General features: G+C 50.8%; 1 protein-coding gene across 2 annotated transcripts in view; it reads right to left on the bottom strand.

Moving 5' to 3' along the window:
- Positions 1-24290, bottom strand: part of COL22A1 (collagen type XXII alpha 1 chain) — a 259547-nt gene extending 235257 nt beyond the window's left edge. The window contains exons 1-2 of one of the 2 annotated variants that reach the window (XR_010936688.1): positions 23842-24290; positions 3174-3336 (exon numbers count right to left, since the gene is read on the bottom strand). Coding sequence is in view for 1 of the 2 variants with exons in the window: in XM_067712824.1 (XP_067568925.1) it covers positions 3174-3264 (91 nt within the window). In the remaining variant the exon portion in view is untranslated. The remainder of the gene's footprint in view (positions 1-3173; positions 3337-23841) is intronic. The other variant, XM_067712824.1, reaches the window with a different exon arrangement.
- Positions 24291-25101: the final 811 nt, after the last annotated feature.

Genomic DNA, 25101 nt, shown 5'->3' with positions numbered 1-25101 from the left:
AATATGAGGAAAAGTATCTTCTAAACTCCAAAGTGCTGCACAAATATACAGGGGAACCATCAAAATGCCCTTGTCTCGATTTTTCTGGAATCTGAGTCTTGGCCATGCCAACAGCAGCAACTGATCAGGTTTTGGGAACACCTGGCACAAACATCTGATTAGTGGAAATAAAATAAAAACAAACCAAAAAAAGAAAAAGAATCCCACTTTGTTAAAGTGTCCAACTGGCAAAAGTCAGAGAGACCGTGGTAGCCAGTGAGAGCGTAAGGAGAGTGCCTTTGTGGGCTCAAGAAGTGGCCATGGGGTTTGTCACCCCATTGTCAGGGTCCTAAAAGCCTTTTACAGAAGAGGGTATCTTTGGATCCACCAATTCCAGATTCTGTGATTTAACTGAAGCAAACTAGCAGATAAATGGAAGGGGAAAAAAAATCAAGATGTATAAGGAAGTTCATGGCAGCACTGCCAAGCAAAATTCTGGAGACCACCTCCATGATCACCCATCGGGAGCTACTTAAATACTCCTCCTCCTGTGCTCATTCAGTGGGATGCCAGGAAGCCGCCACAGCCGTGGCCGGGCCCTACGGGAGCCCTTATTTACCAACGTGGATACATTTTCCACTCTGTTGTTGGGTATGAAAAGCATGTGTGTCTCTGTGTACAACTGTGTATTCAGGAGGGAAGCTACAAAAAGGAACACGGCTTATTTCTGGCAAGCAGAACCACGAGTGAATGGTATTCCTTTGTACTTCGGATTTTGTGTTTACAAGCAATGCATTAAGTTCAAAAAACAGAAAAATAAAGCTAGGCATATTTATACACACACACACAAATACTTCGTATCCTGCCCTGAGCCAGTGCCTCCCTTGAATTTTCCACATCTACCTTCCCCTCTCGTTTTTAAAATCCAGGTCCGATCCGCTGAGGAGCTGAAATGAATCCCTGCCTTCGCAGGATGGATCCCCTAACGGGATTAGAGTTTTAGAAGTGTGTCCGCCCAGATGTGTGGACTCAGAGATAATTCCTGGGGCGTGTTTCTTCTTGACACAAAAGGTCATCCTTTTGTCTTTGGGACAGTGATGTCCCAGCCTGATCAGAATAATTGCTGCCGCGTGCCGGGGAGGGCCCGCCCTGCGGCTGTAATCCTCTAGGCTGCAGAAGGTTCATTGGTGCAGGAGGTCTCGCCAAGGGGCCACTTTCTCCTGGAGGCCAGGGAACAGGCTGGGTCTTGGGCAGGTGAGAATGAAGAGAGATGTGGTGGGAAGGGTCCTGGCTTCTGGCCTCAGCTCTGCCACAGGCCAGGGCCCTGTGACCCGGCAGGCGACTGCTTCCCCTGGGCCGCCACTCTGTGAAATGAGGGCACGGACAGAAGGTCCTTGGGCCTTCCCACTTCTGAATTGGATAATCCTGGGTATCGCCTGGGCACGTGGGGTCATCCCAGGGGACACAGAAAGCTCCTAGGAAGCCCCACATTCCTCCCATGAAAACCAGGACGCCCACACTCGTCACTGTCTTTCTAGACAGCCGGCCTTTGTGAGGCTCAGGCAAAGCAGAACTTTGTAAAACGATGGAGAAACGGAAGCCTCTGGGCTCTGTTGTTTGTTTTTCATCTTCTTTGGAGGCCCCGGATAAAGGGCTTGGCTCTAGTCAGCACTTCTTGTGTCCCCCGGCCTCACGGGGATGGAGGTAGGGGGATAGGAGCCTCTCTTTTTTTTTCCCAACACTTTTCAAAATTGAAGTATAGTCCATTTACAATACTGTGTTAGTTTCAGGTGTGTAGCAAAGTGATTCAGTTATGCATATAGATGTATATATCTATATTCTTTTTTTAAATTCTTTTCCATTATAGATTATTACAAGATAGCGAATACAGTTCCCTGTGCTATAAGTAGGTCCTTGTTGTTTTTCTATTTTATATACAGTAGTGGGCATCTGTTACCTCAATTCCTCCTCTGTAAAATGGGGGCACCATTTTACACCCAGCCGTATAGTGACAGGCGCTCTCCCTGAGATCTGGTCCAGCTGTGTGCCGTGGACGCAGTGCGCGGGCTCTGGGCTGGGTGCTGTGATACAGACCAGACCAGCTCAGGTCCCTGACCCCTTCTCCATGTCCCCCACTGACAGTGACTCCTCCCAGGAGGCCCTCAGACAGGTGGGTAAACCCTCCTGTCACTTCTCACCCCCTCCCTCCCGGGCCTTCTCTGCTACAATAACTTTCCCACTTCCCGTCCACTCACTGTCCCAGCCGCCTCTTCTGGCTGGACTCCAGGGCATCCAACGTCCCCCAGGATGTGGTCCAACATCCTCACAGAGCCAGACAACACAGCAGGGCACTAACCTGCCCACTGTCCCCAAACCCTGTATGCACTCAACAGAGACACACCTTCAACACATTCTATGATTGACACAAGATGTGTGTTGAAGCAACCTAAATGTCCATCAACAGAGGAATGGATAAAGAAGATGGGGTACATATATACAATGGAGTAATACTCAGCCATAAAAAGGAACGAAATAGTGCCATTTGCAGAGACGTGGATAGACCTAGAGACTGTCGTACAGAGTGAAGTCAGAAAGAGAAAGACAACTATCATATAATATCACTTATATGTGGAATCTAGAAAAATGGTACATATCAACCAATTTGCAAAGCAGAAATAGAGACACATGCATAGAGAACAGACTTAAGGGTACCAAGAGGGGAAAGGGGGGATGCGATGAACTGGGAGATCAGCATTGACATACACACACTACCGTGCATAAAATAGGTGACTAATGAGAAGCTACTGTAGAGCACAGGGGGCTCTACTCGGTGCCCTGTGGTGACCTAAACGGGAAGGACCTCTAAAAGAGAGGGGATATACGTATACGCATAGCTGATTCACTTTGCTGCGCAGCAGAAACTAACACAACACTGCAAAGCAACTATACTCCAATAAAAAAAAAGAAAAAGGTGTGTGTTCACTCTCACACACATACTCACATACACATGCACACGCCCCAGCTGCACGACTGATTATGACACACACCAGCTGGGGGACAGCTGACACCTCCCCTGTGATGACCCGCACTCTCTCACACACAGGCGCTAGCCCACCCCGAGGCCCACACCCACACACGCACGGACGCACACACAGACGGCTCTGTCTTCAGCCTGGCACAGCCTCCAGCCCCACCTGCCCTCTGGGCCTGACAGCTGCTGTCCCCACTCCAGAGCAGCAGCATCCAGAGGAGATGGGCCACGACGCTCCCGTGCAGGCTGCCCATGGCTCTCTCGTGCTTGGGAACAAGCGTTTCTGGGCCAGGAAGAGACGCCGTTAGGGTCTACTGGAACATGTCCTGTGTGGAGAAAGACACGCCTTTAGAGGAGGGCCCTTGAACTGAGAAGCTGCAGGAAGTATCCTCTGGGCCTCATGTGGGAGGAATTCCCCAGACCCAGCCTCCCCCCTGTCTCCACTGCTCAGACTCCACTCTTCACACAGCCAAAGGTGTGACTTTCTAAGAGCAAAGCCCAGTGTTACCTCCCGGTCACTGATTCATCCAGCCCTCCCCCCACATCCATCCATTAGCAAATTCGTGTTAAGGACCTGTCAGGCCCCACATTATCGGCTCCCTAAGGCTATGGCCTGTTACAGTAACATCATTATTCTGATCATATTTTCTACTTTTAGACATTAATAGGCTGTTTCATTTGTTTAACATGTCACAAGAGGACATCTTTGTACCTAAGTCTTTGCCCCTATTTAATTATTTTCTTACAGTAGGTTTGTGGGAAAATACTTAGGGTGTCCTATGGGTTTTGAAAGGACCCTGATACGAATTGCCAACCTTCTTTTCAAAAAGGTTGAACCATTTCCACTGCCTCAAGCAGTGGGGGAGTGTGTGTGGGTGCCTCTCATCACACACCTGGCAGCACAGAAGTAGCATCATTCCTTTGATCTTTGCTAGCTCAGTTGGACAGACACCGCTTCTTGCTTTCTATGCATTTCTTTGATCCATGTGGTTTATTAGCTAAATTATTTCCCCTCCTGTATATTTTATTTTCACGTGGATGGCCATTTCACAAAGTGTTTGTCATTGCTCACTCCAACATGCAGGAAAAGGAAACAGCTTATAGATTTGACCATTGACTGATTCATTAGCAAAGATTTACCAGTGGCCCTCATGTGCCAGGTTCTGAGGGCAGGCAGATGAATGACAACAAACCCTCCCTCACTGACACCTGGGAGACAGGTAAGACACAGGCCAGGGCAAAGTAGGATAAAATGACACCGGCAGAGGGAAATGGGGAGGGTTATGGGAGCATGGGGACAGAAGGGGGATTGCCGTGTGACCATTTCAGGAGAAGGTCAGATGACATGTTCCTATATATAGAAAAGCCTAAAAATTACAAAAGCTGTTAAAACCAATAAACGAATTCAGCAAAGTTGCAAAATGAATCCATTGCATTTCTGTCCACTAGCAGTGAACAATCCATAGAAAAATTAAGAAGAATAATTCTACTTATGATAGCATCAAAAAATAGCATAAAATACTTAGGAATAAATTGAACCAAGGAGGTGCAAGACTTGCACACTGAAAACTGCAAATCACTGCTGAAAGAAATTAAAGAAGACCTAAACACATGGAAAGACATCTTCTGTTATTGCTTCATGATTACAGGGTTTCTGTCTGGGGTGATGAAAATGTTCTGGAAATACTGCTGATGGTTACACAACATCTGAATGGAATTAATGCTACTGAATCACACACTTAAAATGGTAAATTTTACGTTATTTACTTTTTACCACAATAAACCCAATAAAAGATGTCCATATCCTAATCTCTGTGAATATGTTACGTTACATGGTAAGGAAGAATTAAAGTTACAGGTGGAATTAAGATTACTGATTACTTGGGCTTCCCTGGTGGCGCAGTGGTTGAGAGTCCACCTGCCAATGCCGGGGACGTGGGTTCGTGCCCCAGTCCAAGAGGATCCCACGTGCCGCAGAGCGGCTGGGCCCGTGAGCCATGGCCGCTGAGCCTGCGCGTCCGGAGCCTGTGCTCCGCAACGGGAGAGGCCACAACAGTGAGAGGCCTGTGTACCACAAAAAAAAAAAAAAAAAAAAAAAGATTACTGATTACTTGACCTTAAAATATGGCGGCTAACTTGGAGCATCTGGGTGGGCTCCATGTAATCACAAGGGTCCTTACAAAGGGAAGAGTCTGGGTCAGAACCAGAGTGATGGCAACCTGAGAAAGACTTGATTGGCCATTGTTGGCTTTGAAGATGAAGGAAGGGACCACAAGCTAAGGAATGCAGGTGACCTCTAGAAGCTGGACAAGGCAAGGAAAGGGATTCTCCCCTACGGGCTTCTAAGGGAACAACCCTGCCAACCCCTTGATTTTAGCCCAGTGAGACCCATCTTGGAATTCAATTCGATTGAGAACTTTACGATAATAAGTCTGTGCTGTCCTGAGCCACTCAGTTTGGGGTGATTTGTCATAGCATCCACAGAATACTGAACGGTGATGACAGTTGAGGGGAACGGAGGACCCAGTGGATGCTAGGGGCATGGTGAGTGGTCCCTCCTGGCAATCTCCCACCCACCCCCCTTCTCTTCGCCTGCCTCCTACAAATGTATGTTCAGGCCCTTTTCTCTGGGCTAAATTATGTCCCCCAAATTCATACGTTGAAACCCTATCCCTCAGTGTGATGGTATTTGGTGGTGGGGCCTTTGGGAGGTGATCAGGTTTAGATGAGGTCATGAGAGCGTGGCCCCGTAATGGGATTAGTGCCCTTATAAGAAGAAGAGGGACTTCCCTGGTGGTCCAGTGGTTAAGACTCCGCGCTCCCAATGCAGGGGGTCCGGATTCGATCCCTGGTCAGGGAACTAGATCCCACGCGCATGTCGCCCGAAAGAGCCTGCATACCACAACTAAAAAGCCGGTGCAGCCAAATAAATAAATACATATTTTTTTTAAAAAAGAAGAAGAGATGTCAGGAGCTCCTCCCGCTACTGAAGGCAGACCGGTTGGCCCGACCACAGAAGCAGGCAGCGGATTCTGGAATAGCCCAGGAGCATCCCCACACCTGGGCTGAGGCCAGCCCAACCCCACATCCCGGGCGGCAACACAGCACACTCAGCCCTCTCGCATCTCCATCACCCACCAGCGCCAAAAAGACAGAAGCAGCTTCCGTCGGTTCTAGTGTAGATGGGGGCAGAGCTCGCCGGGTGGTCAGGAGGGTGGAGCCTCAAACCAGAGTGCCTGGTGGTACAAATCCCGGTCACTCACCAGCTCTGCGATCTCAGAGAGACACCTAATCTCTCTGTGTCTTAGCGCCCTCACTTGAGGAGTGGAGAGAATAACAAAACCTACCGTAGCCGGTTGTCACAAGGGGGTCATTGTAGAGATTAAATAATATCAATAAAACTGCAAGGAAAGTCTTAGCCCGAGCTTAAGTCCACATCACTGACGTGAGCCAGAGCTGGCACTCCAACCCATACCTGCTTCCTCAGCCCACCCGCCGTCCAAGGGTGCCTGGTACCTGGGGTAAAACCCGGTATCACTGGAGGGCCTCCACACTGTAGATGCCACACATCCCATCTCTATAACAGCCCCACGGAGCGGGCCCTGCATCTCCCCTTCACAGGCCAGCAAGCTGGGGCCGAGACGAGGGGAGGCGTCCCCAGCACAGCCTGCTGGTGAAGGGCAGAGCTGCGTGTGAATGCAGATACACGGGACTCAGAAGTATTCCTAACTGGAAGCTCCTGCCCCCCCCGCCAAGAGCAGGTGCGGGCTCCTGCTTAATTGGAAGCTCCCCTAGGGCCAGTCTGTGCTGACCACTGTCCCAGGGAATATTTGCGGAGTTGAAAATCCACAGTCCTGATGGCAGGTTCTCTAGAGAAAAGGCTGGGGAGACACGTGTGTGTCGTGAGCCAGGCGACTTTTAGCAACATCTTCTCTGCAAGTCAGTACCGTTGGCGCCACCCTCCTGAAAATGAACCTGGGAGCAGGGAGCACAGACAACTCCGCTAGGCACCCAGGCCAGCGAAGATGGAGCTGGACCTGCCATCAGGCCTGAATGACGCCAAGGTTCACGCTCTTTCCAGCACTAACCTTTAACACATATCGCATGCTTACGAGGCCCCAGGAGCTATTCCCAGGGCTTTATACATAATAAGTCATTTACTCTGAAAGACAGGTATCACGAGACCCATTTTACAGGGTAAGAAACTGAGGCACAAAGGGCTTAGGAAACTGCTTGTGACCTCACACCTAGTAGCCGGGGTTCAGCCCCGGGTAATCACAGGCCCACACTTGTGGCTTCTTGGGAATCTGGCTGGAGCAACACTTATTTCTTAAGCACAGAAACAACGTGGGAAACAAGCAAAGGCTACAGTCAAAAACCAAGCCATGCATCCCCCAGAGGAAAGAGAATGGCCTTCCTCACCCATTGGTGTGATGGATTCCATTAAGTGATTTTCAAACTTTGAACCAGCCTTGCACACCTGGATCCCTCCTACCTGGCCGTGGCCTAGACTTCTTTTTATACATTGTCTTATTTGATTCGCTAACATTTTGTTGAGGGTTTTTGCATTTTTGTTCATGAGAGATATTGATCAGTCCTCTTCTTTTCTCGGAATGCCTTTGTTTGATTTGGGATTAGGGTAATGCTGGCATCACAGAATGAGACAGGAAATGTTCCCTGTTTTTCTACCTTCTGGAAGATATTGTAGAGAAGAGAATAACTGGAGTGTTCATAACGAAATGCCCACTGAGGAGGCAGGCCTGGTATGGAATTCTGTTCATTAGCCCCAGAAATGAGCATCCCATCCCCATAAGACGGGAAGGACCACTACTCCATAGGGGATGCCGTAAGGGTTACATGAAATAATTTCTACAAAGCGTGCAGCGCAGATGCTGGCCCAGAGCAGGTGCGCGGCAAGTGTGAGATCCGCGTCAGTCAGCTTCCCCGCCCACTCCAAACCACCTTAGCCGCAGTCCCAACAAGCATGGGTACCATGATTCCGTTTCCCTCTCACCAGCTCTTTCCAGGGTCTGGCTGCCAAGCTGGCACGAAGCAGGCCACACCCTGTCCCTGGAGGCAGGGCTCTGCCATTAGTCTCCAAAAGTCCAGCAATTAATTTACTGAGCTGAGTTCCTTCCACAAGCCGGCCCATCACCATAGTAACCTGCTTTCCCTATTCAGGGACTCAGAGGTAGGGGAGAAAAGACACTGAACAGAAAGCAATCTAGAGGGAGGAAATGAGATCTGGCACATTGCGAGGGCAGCCCGGGCAGAGTGCGAGCTCTGTCTGCTTCAGAGGGTCTGGCCGCTGCCCACTGGGGGGTGGGGACTGCGTGGAATGAGGCACCACTGATGTGTTGCTGAGGCGACGGGCGATGCTGTGGGCAGGAATCTGGTGGCGACATAAAAGCCTGGGGTGCTGTGTCCAGGCCACTGAGCTGGGTCCTTCTGAGCCTCTGCTGTGCTGTCTGCGAGGCAAGCTTGCTGGTCAAGAGGGGCAGAGGGAGCTGGGTAGCTTCTGTCTCTATGGAAGCTCTAGAGCCCAGCTGCCTGGGAAGTGCTGCAGAGCCCACCTCCTGGATTCAAACCCCTGCCCCGTGTGACCTGGAACAAGCCCTCTTCAGTCACCAAACAGACCGAGCACCTTCTGTACCCAGGTCCTGCACAGACACTGACTGCTCCCGGGTGGCTGGCACAACGATGAAGCTTCTATATCAGAACCCCTGTGTTCAAAGTCCAGCTCTGCCCGTGACTCGCTGTGTAAACCAGGGGAAGTCACTTAACCTCTCTGGACCTCAGCCCTCTCATGTACGAGTGGGGATAACGTCTATGTCACTGGCTATGGGGAGAATTAAACACATCACTACATGTAAAGAAGCTTAGAACACTACCTGATCACAGCGGGTCTTAAGGCATACTATTTTTGTGATTTTCCAATCCTTTGTTTCCTCACCTATAAAATAGGAACAACAGTCCCTACTTCATAGATCTGTGGGAGAGATTACGTGAGGCAATGGGAGTGATAATCCTTTATAAAGTAAAATGTTGACCATTATTGCCATTATCAACATAAGGGGAGAATTGTCAGTTTGAGCGACTCAGAGAACTCAGCTGATGTTGATTACACAGGGGGTACCACGGCCTTCACTGTTTTATTCCCTAATTCAATCATGCCCTGAATGCATGTCAAGTACTTACTAAGTGCCAGGCACATGGACTAGGACACTTTCTCCAAGGACCTTGAGACCTAATGGTGGAGACAGACAAGCAAGTAGATGCTTACATTTCTATGTGGTCAGTGTTGTGATAGAGGGAAGGACTTGACTCAGGCCTGACAATCAGGGAAGGCTTCCTGGAGGAGGGAATGCCTGATCTGAGCCAGGAAAGGTGGGTGGAGAGGAGGCTGGGGGACAAGAGTTGCTTTCACCAGGAGCAGCCTGCCTCCGTTCCAGTATCACTGTGGGATGAGCAAAAAATAAATTATTTAGAGAAGGAGGTGAAAGGAATGGTGAAAATTCAGGCTTGAGCAGAAGGCAGGAATTCATGTCAATAAAGGCAGTTGAGAGACTTGTACAGTGACCCGGGAAAAGGGGTCAGATTTTGCCCCTGGGACCAGTGGATGTCCTCACGCATGGGAGTGGCCTATACTGATGTGATTTAGAAAACCCTGCTGAGAAGGATGGATGGGGTAGAGGGACCAATGAGGAGGTTCGTGCAACGTCCAAAAAGAGATGCTGACAACCTTTCCTAAGACAGTAGCAGGTCAAGTGGTCCAGCTGCAGACTCCAAGACACCAGGTGACCGGCAGGAAGTGGAGGGACAGAGGGAGGAGAGAGTCTGGAAGAAAGCCCAGATTGCCAGTTTGAGCATCTGGGAGCCAGTCACTGAGTGGAGTGGGGATGGTAAGCTCGGGCAGGTCACAGTGAGTGACTCTGAGACACCTGGAAGAGAGCCAGGTGGAGAAGTCAAAGACAGACAGACGAGTCTAGAGCTCGGAAGAGAAATTGGGGCTGGAGATCCCCCTGGAAAAGTGAAGAGGGAGTGGAGGACAGAGCCCTGAGGGGAAGCAGTGTGCAGCCAGCGGCGGGGCAGGGAGAGAGGTCAAGCGTCCCCCTCCCCATATTGGGTCAGCCTCACTTTCAATTACTACCACTTAGTCATACAAGTGCACATGCTATAGTACTTCGGTACCTTTGGTTTCTTCCCCTGATCCAATGTTTTCTTGTGACTTTTACGGTGGAGAATACTCTGAGGTATACTTTTAGCTAAAAATGAACAAACGAAACCTTCAAGAGATTAAAAAGATCAGCCACAGAGCAGGAGAAAACATTTGCAATAGATACATCTGATAAAGAACTGGTGTTATCCAAAATACACCATAAACTCTTAAAACTCAACAATAAGAAAACAAACCACCTGATTTTTAAAACGGGCCTATCATCTCAACAGACATCTCGCCACAGAAGATACACAGATGGAAAATAAGCACATGAAAAGATGCTCCACATCACCTGTCATCAGGGAAATGCAAATTAAAACAGCAACGAGAGAGCACGACACCCCTATTAGAATGGCCAAAGTCCAGAGCACTGACACCACCAAACGCAGGCGAGGCTGTGGAGCAACAGGAACTCTCGTTCACTGCTGGTGGGAACGCAACATGGTGCAGCCACTTTGAAAGACAGTTTGGTAGCTTCTTCCAAAACTAAACATATTCTTACCATACGATCCAGCAATCACACTCCTTGGTGTTTATCTAAAGGAGTTGAAAACTTATGTCCACACAAAAATCCTGCACGTGGGTGTTTATAGTGCCTTTATGCATAATTGCCAAAACTTAGAAGCAACCAGGATATTCTTTGGGAGGTGAATCAGTAAACTGTGGAATGGAATACACATTCCATTGTATGTATGTATGTATTCCATACGATGGAACATTATTCAGCGCTAAAAAGAGATGCGCTATCAAGCCATGAAAAGACATGGAGGAGCCTTCAATGCATATTATTAAGTGAAAGAAGCCAATCTGAAAAGGCTACTTACAGTATGATTCCAACTATATGACATTCTGGAAAAGGCAAAACTATGGAGGCAAGAGAAAGATCCATGCTTTCCAGGAGTGTGAGGGGAGGGAGGGATGAACCGGAAGAGCACAGAGGATTTTTAGGGCAGTGAAAATACATGTCCAAACCCACAGAATGGCAGCGGATCCAGGAGGCTGTGCGGTAACAGATATGGTGAACATACAAAGGCACAAATGATAGGAACGGTAGCCAGAGCCATGCTGTGGTTTCATTTGAACTGTTTTCTCTCTTCATAGCAAGCTGACAAAATGGTTATTACAACTGGGGAATCTCAAGTTCAGGAAGCTTAAGAAACATGTCCCAAATCATACATCCAGGAAGTTACAGAACTGCAATTTAGTCCTAGGCCACTGTCGTCCTAAATCCTGTGTCCTTTTAACTTAACCACAGAGGACTGGTCTCTGTCCTCTATAGAATGGAAGAACTTGTTTGGGTGTCTCACAGAAGAGGAGGGAAGAAAAGAGCCCGGTCCCTTAGGAGCCTTCGGTCCTGTTAAGCAGCAAGAGCATCCGTCCAGTCCTCACGTCCTCTCCATTCAGACGTCACAGATTTAAGTGGAATCCACTTAAGCCCCACGCTGCCAAGACGCAGGATTAACTTGATTGAAGGAGATGGAAATAGAGTGAGAAATGTGTTTTCCTAACCTCCTTCTGCATGCTATGGAATTCAAAAATATTTCCTATCAGTTCTTTTTTTCCCTTAGAAGAGGCCAGATGCCAGTCGTGTTTCTCTGCCAGTTGCTAAAAACTGTGAATGAAACCCAAGCCCTATCTCCTCTTGAAACAAAGGCGATTTCTTAAACTGGCCCCCAAAAGGGACTTGAAAGGCACATCGTCCTGCTGAAGCCATTGCCCGCGCCTTCACCCTTCCCCACAGCCTGATAAACTAATCCGACAAGCATTTATCCATCGAGTCCCAGACTAGACAGCAGGCGTTGTTTTAATCACTGGGTGTGGCGACATCTCTGCCTCCTTGGAGCTGACTTTCTAGGGAGGGAAGAGAGAAACTAAACCAAGAAACGAACAAATACCCATATGGTTTCCGAGAGTAATAATGGATCTGAACACAACAGGGTTATGGGATAGAAGGGGATGTGGTGGGCAGGACAGTTTCTACACTTTGTCAAAGGAAAGTCTCTGCTGAGTTGGGGACATCTGAACTGAGATCTGACTAAGGAGATGGAGCCGGCCACTCAGAAGGACGGGTCGGGTAAGGAGGACAAGGCCTCTGTCAAGTCTTGGATTTCTGCAACCAACAGCCTTGGGAGTGGTCTCCAGACCTCAGGCTGGCCCCTGACCTCAGCACCTGCACGTCCTCATAAGAATCAAATGAGGCTCCCGACAACGCACAAACGTGATCTTTAGACTCGTGGATGCAGCGGCCCCTCCCTGCCCGCGACAGAGCTCAGAGTCCTCGTCACAGACCTTCAGGCACTGGCTTGTACCCACCTCTCCGGCCTCACCTCTGTCACCTGCTTGCATGTGAGCTCGGCCCTCTGTGAACAGGGGAGAAGACAATGGGAGCGCTGCCAGTGCCAGGGCAGGGGAGGGGCAGCCCGCACTCCCAGGATGCCACGCGGCGAGGATGAGGGAGTTTCCCATGAGTCAAAGGAACATCACCAAAGGAAGCTGGGTTTGGGTTATTGGGCTGGCACCCGACCAAGAGAGCTGTTTGCACAACAAGGAGACCCCAGCGGGTACGCAGCCACAGAGGGCACTGCCTGCCGGGGCAGAAGCGGAAGGGGCAGGGGAGAGATCTCCCAGGGTGGGGGGGCTCCAAGCCGAGGAGGCTCCGTTAGAGAACCACCACTTGGGTACCCGCAACACAGTGAAGCGTGGGTGGCAAGGACAGCCAGGAGAGGGCTCCCCTGCAGCCACTGAAGTAGGGCCTGCTGCCCCCCAAGCTCCCCCTTCATCTTCACCCCGACCCTCCAGAGACAGAGGAAGAAGGAGCGAAAGAGCCCACTGCCCGCTCCGCCACCCAGGTCCCTCAGGACGATGGTTAACATCGGCGGTGATGGGAGGGCAGAGAGCTTTAATGTGAAGACAGGATGAAACTCCGAGACTGGAACAGACTGGACTAGCCCTTGCAGCACCTGAAAGTGAACAAAAAGTTACGTGATTTGGTCAAGATTGGCTAAGGGACAAGAAAAGGGGTGTTGACCTAACAGGCCTGGAAGCACGGATGGGGAAACATGAAACCGTTCCACACTCCCGAGCTGCTGAGCGTCAGGTGTCCAGGTGCTTACCTGAGCATTATTGCTATTAATCACCCCCTGCGTGTGACCGTCAGGCCTGACGGGGGAATAAGAAACATGTGCCCTACCGCTAATCCACTCGAGGCTGGTGGCCCTCCCAGTCAGAACAGATATGTGCGTGAATCCAGTTAAGATTCACCAAACGTCAACCACACAGCAGGTGCAGCCCAAGGAATCCCCACGGTGGCCTCATGTGCTCAGAGTTACTGCTCCCTTTCACGGACTGGAAACCCGAGGCCAGGGCGTCGCTCAAGGCCACGCAGTTAGAAAGTGGCGGAGGCTGATCTGCAGCAACATGGATGGACCTAGAGACGATCATGCTAAGTGAAGTAAGCAGGACGGAGAAAGACAAATACCCTATGATATCGTTTATATGTGGAATCTAAAATATGATACAAATGAACCTATTTACAAAACAGAAACAGACTCACAGACTTAGAAAACAAACTTACGGTTACCAAAGAGGAAGGGTGGGGGGGAGGGATAGACTGGGAGGTTGGTATCAACATATACACATCCTACCACATATAACATAGATAATCAAGAAGTTATATACATAACTGAATCACTCTGCTGTACACCTGAAACTAACACAACACTGTAAGTCAACTATACTTCAAGTTAAAAAAAAAAAAATCCAAATAAATAAATAAATAAAACGGCAGAGGCTGGATTCACTTTCTGGGCCACCCACCTCCTGGGGCTGCTGGCTGCCTCCCAAAGGGAAGCAGGGTGTAAGTGGAAACAGGGGTCCAGGACGGACTGTGGGCCCTTGAATGTCAGTGGTCTGAGTTCTGTGCTTCAAGTAACACGTAGCAAAACACTCCTCATTTTTGAATCACATGTGAGTTCCACAAAGGTGGAGACTAATGAGCTTTACATGGAGTTGGGAGCGAAGGGCCGTATAACTTGGGCCCGTGTGGATCCCAGAAACGGAGACCCTGTCCGTGTGGTCCCCTCTGAGTCCCCGCACACCAGTGAGAGTCTCCTGCCTGGTCCCACTGTTGCCTACGTCTTCCAAGACTCCCTTCTCCAGGCAGAAGAATCCGTATCTTGTTTTGGTGAGAAGGTCTCTCCTACTCTTGGCCAATGTGGTTCACGTGAGGGGACCCCATGGCCCGGCGAGTGGGGTGGTGGGTGGTAGGAGACCGGACCAGGCCAACTTGGACTCCACATCCCTACTAGATACTGGAATTTGACAAGGGACAAGCATATAATCCAGGCTGGGCCTATTAGGGCCACCCCTGGGAACTCTGCTGGAGTTTGGGGGAAGACAGGTGCGTTTCTGGGGAGCTGCTAAGTTTGGAGATGTGGAAGGCCGTTTGTCACGACATGGGAGGATCCTGATGGAGCAGAAGGCCACCCATTGAGGGGAACGAGACAAGCTTTGTCACTCGAGCACTTTAGCTCAGTGTTGCCCAAAGTCCAGAAAGCACCTAGAGTTTTTGTGTTGGGGATAAATATTTCCCCAGCCCCATTTTCTAAACCTAAGCCAATCTGCGCTGGGATACTTTCACGTGCAAACCACAGGCAGGCCTTGTACTTACAAGGCCCAGCCGATACAGCCCCATCTCTGGAGCTCACCCAGCCTCTCCCACGTGGCCCCTGGTTCCTTACTCTCCTTCCTTGTTCTATATCTTGTCTCCTCTTCCTCTCCTTTCTTCTTTGATTGACAACTCAGCTTACACTGGCTTTCCCAGGATCACCCTGCCCACCCTCCCCTCCAAGGGCTGACTTCCAAAATCCATCCAGATACCCCACCCCTGCACCTTCCTGGGCCAAGGGGGCGGTGGCACAGACGGGGGGCCCCCTCCCTCTAGACAGCCCCACCACCAGCACCAGAAAACGCTCATTGCCCTGCGTTGTTCTGAGTCTACGCAGACGTCTGACAGCTGTCATAACCCCATTCATATTTCTTTCATTTTCAGTATTGAATTCTTCCTGATTTTGTTCTTCTTTCTTTTCTCCCCTCTCCCCGACGCCACATAGACTGTCTCAGTTCATTTCACAAGAGACGGTCTCAGATTACAGGGTCCTGAGGACACAGAAAGATATTTCTGTTTAACATACTTTGAGTAGCGTCTGGTCCAATGAAGCAATGCATATAAATAGTGTCAGAGCACCCACACTGACTTGGGAGGTGCCGACCCAGAAAGGCTCCCCTTTTTCTGGGGGAGGGTAATCAGAGCCATAAGCAGCGCCTCCCCCGTGAGATTTGAGACAGGACAGTAGGTGGAGCGCCGTGGGCCAGACGGGCAGTAGTTTGGTTCCTGTCTTCAGCACCGTGTGATCTCAGCTACTGTCTCTGAGCCTCAGCGCCTCGTCTGTAACAAGGGGATTAACCCAGCCTCACCAGCGGGTTGCAAGGCTTAGGGTCCCTACCACAGAGGCTGGTTGCCTAGTCAATGGAAGCCATAAAAAGATTGAAAACTTTAAAAAGGTACAAGCGCTCGATTAAAGGAAGTTATTGCTACCAGAGAATCCTTTTCGGCATTTATTTCATACTGACAGTACTTTCTGGACCACCACATAACCCAGTTCAGAGACCTCTCTATCTGAGAGAGGTCCCCCCATCACCCCATGCCTGAATCCCCTCTCGGCCCCTCTCATGCCTTCATTTAGGTCTCGGGGTCCCCAGTAACCAGGTGCTGGCAACTTTGCAAGGTGCTAAGTGTACCTCAGAATTCTACACTGTTGGAGCAGGAAGGAGCTTGAGAGATGTTAACCGTCTTCAGATCAGAGCAGTTTCACACAGGCAACCCCCTCGGCGCCTGGACCATTTGGACCCCCTACCTTAAGAGACCCTGTAGTCTCAAACCCAAGCTCCCCGCTCAGCCCTGAGGGCACGCACCTCCCAGAGCCTCTGAAGACACTTTCCCTTTTGAGGGTAAGACTCTGACGTCTGTACCAGATTGTCGACCCCGTGTGTTATACTCTGTGAGTTTGCAAAGGACCTTGCTCACCCTGACCACAGATGTCATCAGAGGAGACAGGTCTGTTCACATCATTTCCCAGCTGAAAGCCTTCTCCTCAGGCCTTTTTCAGTCTGGTACCAATCTCCTTTTCCACGTTCATGGTCTCCACCTACTCCTCATGGACCTAATTCTCCAAACTCAGCGACTTCCCTCTCTTTCTGCAACACCCCAGCATTTTCTTTTCTTAAATCCTAGCCATTGCCTCTGTTGTTACATCTGAGATGATGTCTTTTCCTTGCCAGGCAGACTCCTACTCATACTTCAGAACCCAGCATACGTGCCTTCTCCCCTGTGAAGGCTTCTCTGATTCCCCACTATCTTCTTCAGGCTCCCACAGACCCCTGGTTTTTCTCACCGCACAAGTGATATTAAAACGGACCTACTTATCCGTCTGTCTTCTCCACGGAGCTCCTCAGACTTAGGGGCTATATCTCTGGTCTCTCTTCCTCAGCGCCTGGAACAGTGATAGGCACAGAGCAGGCGCTCCTCGTATCAGCATAACAATAGATGAGTGTCTCAACTAACTTAACTCTGTATTTAACTTAGATAATAAAAGGGCGTTCTCTTTTATTTTTTCTAAAAAAACATTTTAAAAAAATAATCTTGAAACTTCTACTTCCTGAGAACAGAGGAAGCATGTGGATTCTGAGCACAGGAGTTACTGTCTCTGCCTAGTCACGAAGGGTTTCTTTTCTTCTAAGAAATCTCCTCAGATCCTACCAGGACCCCGACGCTCTGCAGGCAGTAGCAGGCGGGGAGGTCAGGGATGCGTGGGGAGGGACCAGGAACGGAGGCCCTGCAGGATGAGTTTTCTTCCCAGGAGCTGATTCACAAATGTGTCCAGCACAGTGGGACAAGCACATGAGCCGCCTCGACCCGGGGCTCCGGCTCCCTTCCTTCCGGGAATTTCTCCCACCAAGGGGGGCCCCTGTGGGAGGGACCTCTGTGGTTTGCTGTGTCTAAAGTCGGGTTATCTAAACCCCATCTGAGCATTTATTTGTAGGAGAATTCCACAGGAGGAACAGAAGAAAAGCCTCTTGAAAGGTTCTGTCTGCGGAAAGAATCACTGCAACCCCATCCTCTTTCCTTTTCCCCTGCAGAACCACCCAGACACGGCTGATCAACACTTGCTCACGCCCTCACGCCTTTACCCAGCCGGGGACTTGCTGTCTCACTCACTGCTTCGTGAATCCGCTCCCTCGCCTGCCCCTCCAGGCAGCCGCGCACCCACGCCCTCCCTCCCTGACTCAGCACCCACCCACTCACCTACACAGATGCTCACGCACACGCGCAGGCACGGCACCCTCCCCACTCCCACCCAGGTCTACGCCGGGGGCTGCGGGGATGGAGGTAAACTCCTCATACATAAAGTAATTACTAACTACCTGTAGGATTGTTGCAAAAGTTACCTGGGGGGAGTGTGTAAGCACGCAGGGCCAATGTCTGCGTTCCAGTAAGTGTGGCTGCACGGTGAGCAGTTGTCTGGGGAGTCCTCCGCGGCACAGAGCACCTGAACCCTCACCTGAACGCCGTGAGCAGCTTGGCCTCTGGGCTGCGGGGTGTCTGCCCCTTGATTCCCTAAGCACACACCTGACCCACAGCAGGCATTCAGAGCGTGTTAAATGGACGACCAGATACACTCCTGGGGGAACTGACCAACCAAAGAGACAAGGGATTATAGGTATCTGTGTACAGCCAGAGCATCATTTGAGGGAGAGGGCGATCAGGTGGATCGAGGTACTTTCTTTTCCAGCACGGGAACAGGATGGTGTGGCTGACAGGGAATCCTGGGGCCTGTATGACCTTTGAAAGGTCCTAGAAAACTGACCTACCAGGCATTAAGGATGTCAGATCAAGTCACTGACCAGAGGTTCCCAGGCCCTGAACTGACCCGTATCACGTTTTCTCTGGTGATTCCTGGACTCGAGCACAGAGATGCTCTAAAGGGCACTGAACCACACAGCTAGCCAAAGAAGGGCCAAATTCAGATCCGAGCCAGACTTATACACACCAACACGGCCCCGTCCGTGAATCCAGGCCCCCTGAGCTCAGTGGGGCCCCCAACGGTGCCCAAGGTCCAGAGCTGCCTGGCCATCACTCAGAAGCCCCCTGAGCGGGGAAGGAGAAGCATCTATTGCGCGTGTCTGGATGTGGAATGCTGTACCGGACCTCGTAACTATCGGTACCGCTTTTCCAATTTTGATCCTTCATTGTTTTATTGTGATTTAAACCAAGTTGTAATTTCGTTAATCCAATACTACGTGCCACGCACTTGACTATCACCATTTTGAAATTACTTCCTTCCACAAAGATTTCTTGAGTTCCTACTGTGTCCGGCATCGTACAGACACTGGTAGTTCAGAGATAAGAAATATAAAACCCATGAACCCCAGGAACTCATTGCCTAGTGGCAGAAACAGACCAGCCCACGGCGGGTTACAGCAGTCGATGATGTGGAGCTGTCGCAGCGTGGGGTGCTGGGGGCGAAGCACACCAAGCAATCCGAGACGCAAGGAGAGCCCACGCTGACTTGCCCACGGCAACTCAGGAGCAGGGGAAAAAGCTGGGATGCCATTAGGTGTTGCTTTTAGAGGCCTGGAAACATCCCATCCAGGGTCCCATCCCGCCCATCAGCCTTGCTAAAGGCGAATGGGGACCACGGTACCACTGCCCAGTGGCCTCACAGCAAGCGTTAGAGCAGGCAAAACGCACCTGAATTCAACCTTTCAATTATAAACAGAGTACATCCTAGGAGCCAGACGCTGCACTAGGTAAACACGTTTTAGTGTTCATTGCTATTGTCCCCCAATCGTTCAGATGCTGGATTTTGATTGATGCGTAGGTTTGGATATAAAATTCTGAAAGGGTATTTGCCAGAACGTTACTATTGGGTAAGCTGGGGGGATGAGAACACAGGGCTGTTGCCAACATTGTTGCCCTTGTGAAAATACGCTTTCATTACTTTTATAATTTAAAACATTCTAATGAGAACTATTTTTTAAAAAGAACAAAGATTGTCTAAATGGTGTATTTGCCTCTTGGGATAAATTCTATACCTTTACCTTATACACTAAGGCCATGTGGAATTCTGGTTCAGGGTATGAGTTCTGCACTAAGACGTGGGTTTGAATCCCAGTTCTGCTGCTTACTAATTGCGGGACTGAATGTCCATAAGCCTCGGTCTATCCATCTGTACAAGGGGTAGCAGCACAGCCAATTCACAGGAGTAAGTGATGTGAGAATGCACAGTATGCGGCCTGACGCCCTCTGGCATCCAATCTCAGGCTCAGGGTCACATTATTTTTGTTTCTACAGGTGTCAAAAAATGTCATGGGAAAGGCGATTTCAATTATTCTAAGCACCTCCAAAAACATGAATTAAGGGCTGGCAGACGGAGGTGGCAGGGAGAGAGCTTTCGTCTTAACGAGGTATCTAATGATGTACCGGACTCCCTTGGGAGGTGGTGACTCCTCTGTCCCTGGACAGAAGTAGGTGGGCAAATGCTGGGAGACATGATTCAGTCACTGGATAAGGAGATTGGGCAAGGTGGCCGTGAGCTTCATCTTATAGGCTTCAGATGCAAGCGCCTATAAAGGGAATCCCCCAGCCCCGGGCTGCCGGGCAGTCAAGGCCAGCTCCAACTGGCTCAGACCTGCCAGGATGCAGTTAAAGCAAAGGTTTCTCCTTCGAGAGAGTTCCAACCAAAGGACGGTGGAAACTATTTTTTTCTCAAAATTGTATTATGAACCAAACTTTAAAAGTGAAAATGATATTCTCATCTCTACCAGAACGTAGACAGAATTAGCTAGAAGTAGTGAGCATCCAGTAACTGGGAGGGTACAAGAAAAGGCAAGCGGGCAGCAGCAGGGAACTTAACCATCAGATGGGGTTTGCCCCTCGAGGGTTCTGACAATGTCCACGACCACGGCGGGCTGGTGGCTCCGTGCATTCCCTGGGTCTCGGCCAAGACTTCCCTTTGTCTGGGCCACGATGTTACTCGGCTTTCGGCCTCTCATGAATACTCAGTCCCAAACCTCCTGAGAGCCATTAAAATGGCCATGACCTTTGTCCCAGAAACCCTATTCCTTGGGAATAGTCTGCCAGACCACATCGAAAAGGGGCCAAAGTCACGTGCAGAAAGATGCTAGCTGCAGCGGCCAGCGCGAACGGTGAGCACGTCATGGCTCATCCACTTGAAGGGATTCTAAGAAGCAATAAAAAATGGTACTTACTAAAACCACAGAGAAAGTGACCGATTTTGCTAAATAATAAAGATTAGGAGTGGTACATGTCACAAGATCCATTCATTCAACTCTGCATTCAGGCGGTCATTTACTCATTGCAAAGCAAAAGGCGGAGAGGTCAGTGTGGCCCCTGGCCTCGGTCTGGTCTTCTCAGACACCAACCCTAGCTCCAACACACACACACACACACACAGAGGCATGCATGCATGCACCCACAATGCCGAGTCCTGGGCGGGAAGACCAAAGGGCCAACCTCTCTATGCCCGGGTGCCTCTCGGTAGACCTCTGTTTGAGACCCACCTCTGTCTCTAACTACAAAGCAGGCGAGTCACTCACATGCTCCTGGACTCTGTTCCCTCATCTGTAAAATGGGGGAATTATACTTTTCCCATCTTGCCATATCCCTCTTCCTTGATTTTTTTTGGTTATTTTCTTTTTCTTCACGAAAATATTCTTGTCATTTTAATTTTATTTAATAAAAACTATTAAAAATTAAAGTTATTTTTGTCAGGCAACCTGCCATGTCTTCAATTCTTGAGTAGGAGGTTTGGCTAAACATCGTCAGGGGCAATTCCCACCCTAAAAACATCCCCATGGGCCTTTCTCATTCTGGTTCTCCCCGGCTGGCCTGCATTAGTAGTGATGGCTCCTTCTGTCCATGTGACGAGGGCTTTGATTTCCCAGACGTAGCTTTGAATCCTGACTCTTGTATTCTCTCTACCTGCCCTCAGGTAAGTCATTCAAACCCTCTCCTTCCGTTTCCGTGTTCACAAAACCGAGATATGAATGGTCCACACAGAGTTCCCAGTCCTGACCCAAGTGACCACACAGCCTGTGTTGGCCTCTATCAGTAGCAGCACTGAAGAAGCGAAGAGGGCAGGAGGGAACCAGCAGAATTCTAGGGCCGGAAAGGAAGCACTTCAGAAGGGGACGATCTCAAGCTGGGAAAAGACCCTAAATGTTCACCTGACCATCAAAGTTCAGATTAGCCCCTCACCAGCACTGCGAAATGGCCATCCAACCTCAGTTTAAATCCCTCCGGCGCTTGGGGCCCACCCCCCAGTGAGCAGATCCGGGGGGGTGGATCTGCCCCAATCTTCCTACTGGACTGGAATCCAGTGTCCAATGAAACTTCGCCCACTGGTCCTCCTTCCACTCCCTGGGGACCAAGGGGGCAGATCAGTCACCTCTTCTCCACAGCATCCCTCCAGATTCCCGTGGCCACACCACAGCATCTTTCTTACAGTCACGCTGGCCTTTCCTTGTGAGCCACGCGTCTGTTCCCAGGACATCCTGCTTTCTCTCCTCTGAAAGTGCCTTCACTTATCTGTAACCCTCTTAGAATGGAATCAGACCCAGAGAGATAACCTGAATCTTCCAGTCCAGAGCCAGCAAACCCCCTGCAGGCCACACAGACAACCGTGCGTGACCAGAGGGCACATGCCTGGCGGAAGTGGGCGGCTCCTCGGAAGGCCTCCCGGGGACACATCTTCCCATTTTTCAAGAGAAGCCAGAGATTAAGATGCGTACGTGACATCTCCTGAACGTGTTATGTTGGCAAGTAATTAAAACAAATGTAAAATAACCTAAGAAGTATTACAACTGTCTGTGGGCTGGACCAGCCTGTGGGCCACTTCCTTAACCGTTTTGTTAATATGAAAAAAACTTTTGAGAATCTGATGAAACTTTGAAGAAGCCCCATAAAAAAACAGTTACAAACAAATTTCTGCTCCCATTTGAAAGGCCCCGTGGATCCCCCGGAGGCACTCCTGGATCCCCAGGAAAGGAAACCCTCAACTCTTCCAGCCTCTTGCCAGACCTGGGAGGCCCAACAAATCACAATTTGGTGACAATTTCCCAAAGTCACGCAGCTGGCCTCTGAGTAGCAGCGTGACAAGACGATCTAGGATGGGGGGGGGGCGGGTGTTTCCTCCCCACAACGACTGATGCCATCCCCTCCCCAGATCTGTGAAGCAGAAGCAAAGTTAAGATGTGCCACATGCCAGCGAGGTCCCAGGCACTCACAGAGCTCTTCCTGTGTCATTTCATCATCTCCACTTGGCAGGTGAGGAAACTGGAGCTCACTGAGTGCAGTCCCCCCAGCTCAGGGCAGCCAGAGAAAGCGACTGAGTTAGGAGCAGAAGGCCAGACGAGCAGCAAGGCTCCTGCCCTTCACCTGCATCTATGCCAGCTGGCCAGCACACCTCACCTGGCCTGCCTCTGGCAACGCCCAAGCCCTGGAGCTTAGAACTTTCCCGGAACAACTCATGAACTAAACTAGAAAGGGCCTGAAGATGCAGCCCATCACCAGGGGGCTCTCCCAGCTCAAGTCTGGCCTCTTAGGATTTTGCCGGGTGTACATCCTCAATGAGACACAGACAGACTGGGGCCTCAATGACCTGTGCAGAGACAGGAGTGCCGTGCAGGGTTCTGGAAGATGACAAGTAATGAAGTTCTGGGGAGGGAGCCGGGGCACGGAGCGTCAGGACGAGGCCGGTTGGGCTGCCTCCTTCAGGACATGCCTGATAAGCGTGTCCCCTGTCTGTCATCTGAGTCTGGACTTGAGTGGGGAGAGGGAAGGGCACGTTTTCCAATAACATGACTATAACCTGGTACAAGAAACTCAGGTCTGCTACAGAGGATGGATTTGCAGAAAAAGAACAAAAACACCTTCCTGGGCCAGAGGAAGTTGGGAGAGGCGAAACACACTGCTCAGATAGGAAAGAGATTTAAATTTAGACCAACATGCAAAGTTCCTGGACAATGAATACAAAACCAGAGGGAAGCTATTCTTCCCCCACTTCACTCCCTTTGTGATTTTTTTTGTTTGTCCTGTTTTTTGTTTTTGTCAATCTTTCTGGCTCTTACTCCAAATTTCTTACTGGAAAGTCGAAAGAAGCTGGGGTATCTCAGCAACTCTAAAAGCAGCAGTGGGAAACAAGCCGGGCATCTGACACGCGGCCCTCAGCCCTGTGCTCCTGCCTCCTGGGGCTGCTCAACTATAATCAAACAGGTGCCTTCTCACCGACTTTGCTCCTTGCTACTAGAAAGCTCAGGCAAAGCACAGACCCACCTCGCAGGACCGGGGTCACTGCCTGAGGAGCTCCGTGTGTTCTGGCTGCAGAAGGAAACAGATCCTGCTTAGGAGAGGGCACTGTCCCCAGGGCGCACGCCCCCAGGAGTCTCCCCTCCTGGTCATGGGGAGATGGGGGGAAGCCTGAAGCCCCGTGACCTCCTGCAGCCCCCAGCGGAGAAGAGAAGCCGACCTTACCTGGTGGGGCAAGAAGCTCACGGGGATGCCAGCTAGGGTCCCAGTCCAGGCGGATCCACGGGAAGCAGTGTCTGGAGAAGACGCCAGCCCCAGGCAGCCCCCTCCTGAGGGTCACCTGCCAGCGACCCCACCCACCCTTCCCCCAAATCTAGCAAACTGACTCGCTAGATAAGACTTGTAGTAGGTCTGGGGGGCCCCCGCAGGCCAGGGGTCCGGAGAGAGAGCTAGTTTTCAAACCGATAACTAAATAAATACAGTAAAAAGGTAAGGCTTGGCACTCAGAGAATAAAATAGAAAGTGTGTGAGAAACAGAAAAATAGGGAAAGGGGGGGCACCTCTCTGGGGAGAAATGCAGCAGCAGCGGCAGCCAACTCAGCTGCTGCGCAAGAACAAAGCTGCTCGGTCCCCCCAGGGGCGAAGGGGCCGGAGCGGTGGGATCCCCAGCCGGGAGCGCGGAGGGCGGGGCCCGGCGATGGGCGGGGCGAGGAGGGGCGGGGCGAGGGGCGGGGGGAGCGGAGAAGGAGACGCTTGGGCCCCCGGAGCGGGAGGGGCCGGAGGGGCGGGAGGCCTCCCGGAAGAAAGAGGAGGCAGCGAGGCTGCGTGCCTGCGGGGGACAGGGGCAGGGGCCTGGGGAGGGGTCAGGGGAGCAGGAACGGCGTCGGGCTCCAGGCGGTAAAGAGGAAGCCCACGACAGGGCCCGACAACGCTCCGTCCAGTTATAGCCTTCAGCAGATATTTTGGTCCCTCTTACAGCCGGGTCTGAAATAGCCCCCTCCCTGGGCAGCTGCCTGCAAGTTTGGAAAGTTGGGAGGGGCAAGGGGACGGAGGTTTGGGGCTTTGCTTTTGTCCCGCACAGGGAGTCCCACTCCTGTCCCAGCACCTACCTGTCTCTTCCTGCAGGTGGCCCCCTTTACTGGCTCTCAGGACATCCTGGGGGAGGGGTGGGTTGATGTCCTTACTTTGAGCTGAGGACTGTGAAATTCAGAGGGAGCCACTGTTACCTGCCAGGGCCCCTCGGCAGAGCAGGGATGGGGGCCCAGGTGGGTCTGATGAGAGCACTTTCCTTCCTAAAGGGCTTCCCAGACTCCAAAAGCAGAGAAGGAACAGGTGCTGGCCCTGGGGGCTCTTCTACTTTTTCTTGCTGACTTCTGTTCCTAAAAATGGGCCAGGCGTGGGTATTTTGAACTAGATGAGAGCATGGCTTAATTTGTGTGACCTCCCTCACCCCTATTACCCTCCCAATCAGGCTCCTAAACTCTG

The sequence above is a fragment of the Pseudorca crassidens genome, chromosome 17 (genome assembly GCF_039906515.1).
Source record: "Pseudorca crassidens isolate mPseCra1 chromosome 17, mPseCra1.hap1, whole genome shotgun sequence".
NCBI classification, from domain to species: domain Eukaryota; kingdom Metazoa; phylum Chordata; class Mammalia; order Artiodactyla; family Delphinidae; genus Pseudorca; species Pseudorca crassidens.
Note: the sequence above shows the minus strand (reverse complement) of the source record. Positions and strands in the feature narration are given on the sequence as shown.